The sequence below is a fragment of the Triticum aestivum genome, chromosome 4A (genome assembly GCF_018294505.1).
Source record: "Triticum aestivum cultivar Chinese Spring chromosome 4A, IWGSC CS RefSeq v2.1, whole genome shotgun sequence".
In the NCBI taxonomy this organism is placed as follows: Eukaryota; Viridiplantae; Streptophyta; class Magnoliopsida; order Poales; family Poaceae; genus Triticum; species Triticum aestivum.
This window is the reverse complement of record NC_057803.1, coordinates 628,114,153-628,123,722: the sequence shown is the minus strand read 5'-3', so window position 1 is coordinate 628,123,722 and position 9,570 is coordinate 628,114,153. Positions and strand designations below refer to the sequence as shown.

Genomic DNA, 9,570 nt, shown 5'->3' with positions numbered 1-9,570 from the left:
ACGTAGGTCTCTTAGCTGAGGCGCAAGATTCAGACTGAATTAAAACCAGTCGAAGATAGTAACACCTGATTCGAAGTCGCCCCTCCTCCTCTAAGAAAGAAAGTTAGGGTTCCTGCCTCTCGCCGGCGCCACCGCAGGTCCGCCTTGTCTCCGGTTGCCCTAGGGCCATGGAGGCGCGGTGGATCCTGCCAAGGGCCGGCGGGAGGGCTCCGTTTTTAGTCCTTTTTTCCTGTCTTGTTAGGGTTTCTCTCCTGTTTAGAAGGACGAGACGGCGGCGGCTCCCTGAAGATGAAATAAAGGTCTCCCCGCCTAGCCCCCGTTCCGGCGGTGCGTCTAGCATCGTTGGTGGGCGTGTGGAGGTGTGTCTCCGGCGGATTTATCTTTGGTGGATTTGCTCGGATATCGTCGTTGTTCGTCTATGTTCGTGTGTTTTTTAGTTGAATCCTTCCAACCTATGTTATTCTTCATCTGCGACGGTTGCTGTTCTGGTGCGCTGGTCCTATGGGGCCTTAGCACGACGACTTCCCGACTGTCTACTACAACAAGTTGTGCCCGACTCCGACGATGGAGGGGTGATGACGGCGGCGCGCCTTCGGCTCGCTTCAGTGCTTGTAGTCGTCGCTAGGTGGTCTACGGATTTGGATGTAATTTTTATCAATTTTGCTAAAGCAGATCTAGATGTGCCCTAGTATTGCACATCTAAGTCCCATGTCCTTGATTTTACACGGAGATTTGTGCAAACATTTTCTTTCCTCTTTTTTATTTTCCTTTCTAGTTTGATTGAGACACTTAGATGTGCAATAACTAGGGCACATCTAGATGTATCCTAGACAAACCAATTTTCTGATGTTCGTTGTACTGCCATGATTGAAGATCAATAAATTGGAAGTTTTTCGCAAAAAAAAAAATTAAAACCAGTCGAGTAAATTCCAAGATCTGCAGCTACTCCTGTGTGGAACATCACATGCCTCATTTTCTTTATGGTCTACGTATATAGTAGAAGTCTATACGAGATTTTGTTTTGTTTTTGCGAGAAAAAAGTCTATACAAGATTTATAGAGGTTGTTTTCAATCTGTCATGCATGATGCATTCATGGCCAATCCTATGCACATAGATTTGCAAGTTGCACGATTATTCTTGCTTGCAACCAAAATTTCTGCTCGCCCGCTATTGTCTGTCTTATAGGCTTTGTCATCAGTTTTGACGAAAGGTGTTAGCATGGTCGGCAAAATCATCCAAATCTGAGGTGGAATATTGGGAAAGCGATAGCTTGAACACTAGCCGTCCTAAAGTTATAGCTCATGCCGTACAAGATATGTCAATCTTCGCAATCTCTTATTTATTTATTTGGAAATTTTCCATCTTTTTCTTAACTCTTTAAGCTATTAAAATTCAAAAAAAACTCTTTAAGCTATTGACTTGTCTCATTTTCTCTTCCATTTTTTTGGGATCACTTGACCTCCGACATTAGCATATCAAGAATTAATATTACTTCTCACTTTTTTCTAAAAACTCAAAAGAAAACCATCCATGCCAAAAAATGCATACTATTCACTTTTATTTATGCACTGCTCTCAAATAGTCATGTTATGCACTCATAGTATATTAGACATATACTTCATTCCGTTACTCATGGTGCATATTTTCTATATATTACGGAGTATACTAAAGACATATGGAATCTTCTATGCACGATTTTATCCTTGCAGAAATTAGTCAGGGTAAAATGCTTGGAGATATGATAGTTTAGGGGGTTAAGTGATTCGGAAAAAAAATTCGAGAAAAATACTCTTCCATTTTCAGCTATCAGCTATACTTAAGGTGTATTTTGAGTGTCCAGTTCTGAATTTTGACCATAAATTCCATTTTAGTACTCCTTCCATTTCAAATTATAAGGTGCATTAATTTTTCTAAAAGTCAAACCTTGAACATTTGACAAATTTTGATGGGATAAATAACAATCTACATAGGCAATAAATAAGACATAAAATACGATCCCTCCGTGTCCCAAAATATAAGACCATCTTTGACACTATGTTAGTGTTAAAAATGGTCTTATATTTTGGGACCAAGGGAGTATTTCATAATGAATCTAATGATAATGATTTGGTATAATTTCTCTATCAAGTTGATCGAACATAGTATGCACCTTATATTTAGAATGGAGGGGGAGTAATATAGCTACAAAATCATATCAAGAAGAAACTGCTTTCAAGCATGAATCTACTTGCAGCGGTTAGTGTTGAAAATCATATGAGATTTGAGTGATTTGAGCTAGGGATTTGAGGGAGCATGAAGAAGAGGATTTGGGGAAACTCTGGATCGTTCCACACCGATCCCTTCTCTCTGTACTTATTTATATTTGTTTGTACAATTTACATTTTAGTCCCTAAGAAGTCACCTAATTACAATATTCATACACCAACACTCCCCCTCAAGATGGGGCAAATATATCGTACAGACCCATCTTGCTACAAAACATGGAAAATATTTTTTCTGGGAGTCCTTTGGTAAGAACATCTGCTACTTGACTTGCTGAAGTTACATATGGAAGGCAAACGACTCCCCTATCAAGCTTCTCCTTGATGAAGTGACGATCAATCTCTATGTGCTTGGTCCGATCATGCTGAACAGGGTTATTAGCAATGTCAATAGCAGCTTTGTTGTCACAGTATAGCATCAGAGGCTTGTACCTGTACAACCTCAACTCTGCTAAGAGAATCTGCAACCATAATAACTCACATATGCCATGAGCCATGGATCTAAACTCAGCCTCCATAGTAGATCGAGCCACTACACTTTGTTTTTTGCTTCGCCATGAAACTAGGTTCCCTCCAACAAATGTGCAGTAACCTGACGTTGAGCGCCGATCATCAAGAGAACCTGCCCAATCAGCATCAGTATAGCATTCAACTTGCAGGTCCCCTTGTCTCATATATAAGAGACCTTTTCCTGGGCACCCCTTAAGATATCGCAGTATCCTAATCACAGCTTCCATATGAGCTGACTTTGGGTCATTCATATATTGGCTAACTACACTCACAGCAAAGGCAATATCTGGACGGGTATGAGACAGATATATCAACCTTCCAACAAGTCTTTGGTAGCGTTCCCGATCAACCGGTGTCCCTGCATCACTACTTAACCTATGATTTTGTTCAATAGGTGTAGCTATAGGTCGACAACCAAGCATACCTGTTTCCTTGAGTAGATCCAAGATATACTTCCGTTGTGAGAGGAAGATACCCTTTGATCCTCGTGAGACCTCTATACCAAGAAAGTATCTTAGTTGTCCCAAGTCTTTCACTTCAAACTCTTGTGCAAGGTGATGTTTCAGACCTGCAACTTCTTTGGAATCATCTCCAGTAACCACAGTGTCATCTACATACACTATAAGGATTGCCACTCTGCCATCAGTGTGCTTATAAAATAGGGTATGATCGGCATTGCTTTGAAGATAACCCCTTTTTAGCATGGCTTGTCTAAACCGATCAAACCAAGCTCGTGGTGACTGCTTTAAGCCATACAAAGAGCGATGCAAGCGCATCACCTTTCCAATGGTTTGACTCGACTCAAACCCAGGTGGAATATGCATATATACCTCCTCTTGAAGATCACCATGAAGGAAAGCATTCTTCACATCCATCTGATAAATATCCCAACCTAGGTTTACAACACATGATATTAGCGTCCTTATTGAATTCATCTTTGCCACTGGTGCGAAGGTCTCTTCATAATCGATTCCATATGTTTGTGTGTAGCCCTTTGCAACAAGGCGTGCTTTATATCTCTCCACCTTACCCTCAGGAGTGTGCTTAATAGTGAAGACCCACTTACATCCTACAGGTTGCTTGCCCGGTGGTAGATCCACGAGCTTCCAAGTCTCATTCTTCTCCAAGGCTTTCATCTCATCAAGCATTGCTTCCTTCCATTTTGGGTCCTCTATAGCAGTTTTCCAATTAGATGGTGTGGACACAGAGTCTAAAGAGGCAATAAAGCTTTTGAATGGTAGACTATAGTAATCATAGGAAATGAAATTCGCTATGTCATGTTTAGGTCCAACAAAATCTTTGAGGTGTCCTGGGATGTTTCGATTTCTAATTGGTTTCCTCAAAGCAATAGGTTGATCATCTTGAGGAGTATGAGTAGATAATTGGCTATCACTTTGCCCTGCGGTGCTAATAGGAGCAATGGAACTAGAAGAGTTAGTGTTAGTACCTGGGTCCTCATGCATGGTAAGCTCACCCTCTTGAGAAGGAAGTGAAGTATTTTCCATTGTATCTTGTACGTCTCCATGACCAGAACCATTAATACACCCATCATTATTTGTCTCCTCCCCCTGATTTTGAGCATTATCAAGAATGGGTAAACCACCTGAAGTGGAAACAAGAATAGGGCTTAATGGAGGGCCTCCATCATCACTCTCCCCCTCTTGTTGCACTTCAGGTGGGGATAAGGCAATGCCAGTGTCATTTGTTGGTCCATAATATGATTCATGTTCACGGAACGTCACATCCATGCTCACAAAAAAACGACGCTCCGAAGGACACCAACATCTATAACCCTTTTGGGAGGCAGAATAACCCATGAAAACACATTTGAGAGCACGGGGGTCTAATTTTCCAACAGAGTTCCTATAGTCGTGCACAAAGCAAACACACCCAAAGACCTTCGGAGGAACTACAAAATCATTAGATTTCAAGAGACACTCAACAGGAGTATTATGACCAAGAACCCGAAGAGGCATACAGTTTATCAAATATGTTGCAGTTTTTATTGCTTCCCCCCAAAGAAATTTAGGCACATTCATTGTAAACATAAGTGAGCGTGCAACCTCAAGCAGATGTCTGTTTTTACGCTCTGCAACACCATTTTGCTCTGGAGTGTTAACACAGGTCGTTTGATGTTCAATGCCATTTGAGGCAAGGAACTGTCCAAATTCTTGGTTGACATATTCAGTTCCGTTATCTGAACACAAAGTTTTAATAGTTGCCCCATGTTTATTTTTAATAAGAGCACATAGATCTTTAAAAACCGAGAACACGTCACTCTTATGCTTCAAAAGATAAAGCCAAGTGTAACGACTAAAGCAATCTATAAAAGTTACAAACCATCGATGTCCAGAAATGGAGTGCACCTCACAAGGTCCCCAAACATCAGAGTGAATCATTTCAAATGGTTTGTCACTCCTTAAACCTATACTAGGATAGGAACCCCTTGTATGTTTAGCCAATTCACAAGCATCACATACCAAGAGCTCCCTGGGAGACAGCTTAAAAAGAGAAGGGTAAATACGAGATAATGCCACAAAAGAAAGATGTCCAAGCCTGTGGTGTAGTAGTAGTTCTTGACCAGGAGACAGACATGATGCAAAAGCAACTTCATCACTTCCTTCATCAAGATAGTAGAGTCCATCATGCACGGTCCCAGTCGCCAACAATCTCCCTGTGTCTATCTCCTGAAAAGCACAACAGGTAGGATCAAACCAACATCTACAATTAAGGAATTGAGTAATAGAGCTAACGGACAAGAGATTGACTGGAAATTTTGGAACATGTAGGACAGGGGATAAGGATAATGTCTTAGTGCACCTGACAGATCCACGTCCTGTAATAGGTGCCATGGATCCATCAGCTACACGTACCTTGTCCTTACCAGAACAAGGTGTATAGGAAGTGAATAAATTCGAGACTCCTGTCATGTGGTTAGTAGCTCCTGTATCAATAATCCAAGATTTTGGTTGTGCTCGAGAAGTGTGGACCCGATGATTTGGCATACCTTGGTCAGAAGTGACATGAAGGCTAGACTCAACTTTAGATGAACCTTGAGAGGAAGAGGAGCCTTCTGAGAGTCTAAGCTTGGAAGTGAAATCCTCAAGAGCTCGCACATCTACCACTGGCAGCTCCCTGGTGGATGTAGTGAGATTAGCATGTCTTTTACTTGCTCCCTGAACTCCCCCTGGCCGAGACTTCCCTTTTTCCCACCAAGATGGATAGCCATGCAGCTCAAAACACATATCCTTTGCGTGTCCGGTCCTTTTGCAATGGTTGCAAAATAGTTTGCTTTTATCTATTTTACCAAACGGCCTTGGAGCATGACGAGCTTGTATGGATAGGGCTGCACGTGCATCTGAATTTTCTTGACCATGCTCCTTGGGTTGAATAAGACGAGTCTCCTCCTCAATCACACTAGAGATGATATCGTCAAGGCTTAGCCATTCAGTTTTGGAGAATATTAGCTGACGACGGAGGTCAAATTCCTGATTCAGGCCATCAAGGAAGAGCTTGCCCACAAATGGTTCAAACCAGGTATGGTGAATAGCCATGTCATTCTTGTCAACATGTTGAAATGGATGGTAATAATGCAACTCCCTGTACAATCTCTTTATCTCACCAGCATACTCAGTCACTGATTTTGAGCTTTGCTTTAAGTGAGTCAACTCCTGCATGATGCGAGTAGCCTGCATCTTATTTGATTTTCCTGAGAATTGCTTCTCCAAAGCTCTCCACACTTCAGATACAGTGGTCATAGTCTCAACTTGCTCTCGAATTGATGGTTCCATGCTTCCTAATAACCAGACCAACACTCTGTCATTGATCTGTTTTGTGCTAGTGCCACTTTCATCAGCACTAAGTAATTCTTCGTAACCATGAGAACTCAGGATTAACTGAGCATGTCGTGCCCAACTAATGTAATTGCCCGGTCCAGCCAACTTTACCGGATTAGGCTCAAGCGCATACTTGACTGCTTCAGGAACCAATTTGAGTTGTTGTTGCTGCTCAAATACTTTGCTAAAAATTTCATATAACTTATCCACACTACTATCCCCTGACTTCTCCTTGCTTGGATCTGCCATGATTTACCACCACCAAAAGAGCCAGTCACACAGGACTTCTTTTGCAGCACTCCACCAGCAACAACACACAGGCAGCACAAAAGCAGAGTACTAGCAGAGTCGATGTCAACTAAATGTACTAGTACTCTCGAATGCACACAAGCAGCAGAAGTATTTTAATCCGGCCACCAAGCAGAGATGAGATATACGGCAACACTAATCACAGTTGACCAAAAGCAACCACAATCAGCAACAACAAGGCAGCTTACCCCTTCGGCAGGAACAGCCCAACAGTAGCACCAAGCAGTTTCCCAGCGTCAGAGTACGACAAATACCAGGAGTACGCTCAGCCACGCCGGACGGCGGTCGGCACGCAACAGGCAGCAGTAGACCGGTGGCGGCGCTCCTTGCCGCAGCTTTGAGATAACCTCGCAGGTCCCGGCAGCAGCTCGAGTGCGCAGCAATCACCACCGATAACCGCAAATCACGGCGACACAGCACCGCAATAGGTTGAAATCACAGCAAAAAACAGAGAAGATTAACCTGCTCCAATGCCATGTTGAAAATCATATGAGATTTGAGTGATTTGAGCTAGGGATTTGAGGGAGCATGAAGAAGAGGATTTGGGGAAACTCTGGATCGTTCCACACCGATCCCTTCTCTCTGTACTTATTTATATTTGTTTGTACAATTTACATTTTAGTCCCTAAGAAGTCACCTAATTACAGTATTCATACACCAACAGTTAGTGATAGCTGTATCTACTTCTCATGATAACATTATGCCCGCTAGAGATCTCTGATCTCTCTGTCTGGTTACCATAGTTTCAAAACATCCTAGTGCAAAATCTTGCAAAATATGTGGTATTTTGCAAGATCTTGCACTAGGATGTTTTGAATTCCGAAACACGTTATACGTACATACATCGGCCAACTGTTATCACCCCTAGAAAGAATTGGTAACATAACAATCAGTGACCCACAGTTCCGCGACGTGCATACGCTCGTCACCGAACAACTAGCTAGGTCTGCAGAGGCTGAGGCATGCCTCTGTGCGAATGTGTGTTCAATGCAAGAATTGCCCACTCTAGTCGGCACATAGCTGGAGGCTTCACTGCATCGAAGTAACTACAAGAGTATCTTGAGTCTGAAAAATAAAACACTGTGTGTACATAGAGCCTAGAGGGAGCAGACTGGCAGTCACAAATATTGGTCGTGGCCTGACATGCATGCATGCATGCATGAGCAGAGAAGTGTGAGGTGCAGCATGCATGCAGCCAGGCAAGACCTTAATTGGGTGGTACGAGGAGGGTGGCCAGGTGTGACCAGCTTCACTTACTAATCTCGCTTTCACTCTCTCCGTGCGTTTTAAATTCGACTTCTTGTCCTTTTTGTGTGTCGTGCGGCCACAATTCAATCGTCTTCGTCAATTTGCAAGCAAAGTATGTATAAGCATGCCTGCATGTGTCTCCGCTTCCATGATCGCAACTACCCTAAGTGTAAACAGGACTCCAAATCGAGCAGAAAGTTACGTCAAGTTCAAGACCATCTTGATTGTACTACATGGCTCAATATATGTCCCGTGTCCATGCTTGTCTAGGAATGTTTGACACGAGGAATAATGAAAAATGACGTATAATTATATTATTATTTCTCTCTGCATGCCAAAGAAATATAAACATTGTGGGCGTGCGATTGTATGGACGCTCTGTGGAAGGAGACGTTTCCATCGACTACTACAAAGGTGGTTGTGGCGACTTTATCAATCTCAAGATGATGTGTTGCCTCAGTACCTCGGAGGTGCTCATAAGGGTAGTGTGTACGTGAGTGTGTTCATAGAGTTGAATATACGTGTGTGTGTGCGCGCGCGCACGTGTGTGTGTGTGTGTGTGTGTGTGTGTGTGTGTGTGTGTGTGTGTGTGTGTGTGTGTGTGTGCATGCGTGCGTGCGTGCGTGTGTGTGTGTGAGTGAGAGAGAGAGAGCATCTGCGTTTGTACTATGTTAAAAAAACATAGATAAACTTGTATATTTTTATTAACCTCACATGTTCCGGCACCCTGCCGGAGGGGAATCCACCACGGGAGGCTTCCTCATCAACCTTGTTGCCTCCATGATCACGTGTGTAGTTTATTTAGGATCTTATGGTCCATAGCAGTAATTAGATGGTATTCTCTCTCCCTCATGCATGATTTCTCGTGAGTTGTTTCACATGATCGAGATCCATATAATGTAATTGATTGTGTGTTTGTTGAATATGATGAATTGTCGCTTTATGATCAGATTGTTCATTGAAATCAATTAAATATTTTGAATTTTAGTTGCTATATAATTGAATAGCTTTGTATGCTCTCTGGTCTATTTTTCTTCTTTGGCCAAGTTTCATGGGTAGTTTTTCAGAGGGAGTTGTGCATTGTAGTGGGTTCAATCTCGCGATGATCTATATCTAGTGACAGAAAAAGGACAAGACACGTATTGTATTGTAGCTACTAAGGGTAAAATGATGGTTTCTTTATTACACTTGGATGATAGTTATTGTCTATATTATATCAAATTGCTTATTGCAATGCTCTGTTTGTTATGAACTTAATACTTTGAGATGCGTGCTGGATAACGGTCTTGGGGTGGAGTACTAATTAATTATGCAGTTGGATAACGAATGTAATTGCTATATGAGATTATACCATGAATGGTCATAGTCTTAAATATAAATATTGTAATTTAATCGCTGCCCCACT

General features: G+C 42.2%; 1 protein-coding gene across 1 annotated transcript; it reads right to left on the bottom strand.

The window, feature by feature from the left end:
- Positions 1 to 5,055: 5,055 nt before the first annotated feature.
- Positions 5,056 to 7,467, bottom strand: LOC123087746 (uncharacterized). The gene is made up of 2 exons (XM_044509846.1): positions 5,780 to 7,467; positions 5,056 to 5,459 (listed from the first exon to the last, which is right to left on the bottom strand). Exons 1-2 carry the CDS (start codon positions 6,855 to 6,857, stop codon positions 5,416 to 5,418), a joined length of 1,122 nt encoding a protein of 373 aa, XP_044365781.1. The 5' UTR covers positions 6,858 to 7,467; the 3' UTR covers positions 5,056 to 5,415.
- Between the last annotated feature and the right edge of the window lie 2,103 nt (positions 7,468 to 9,570).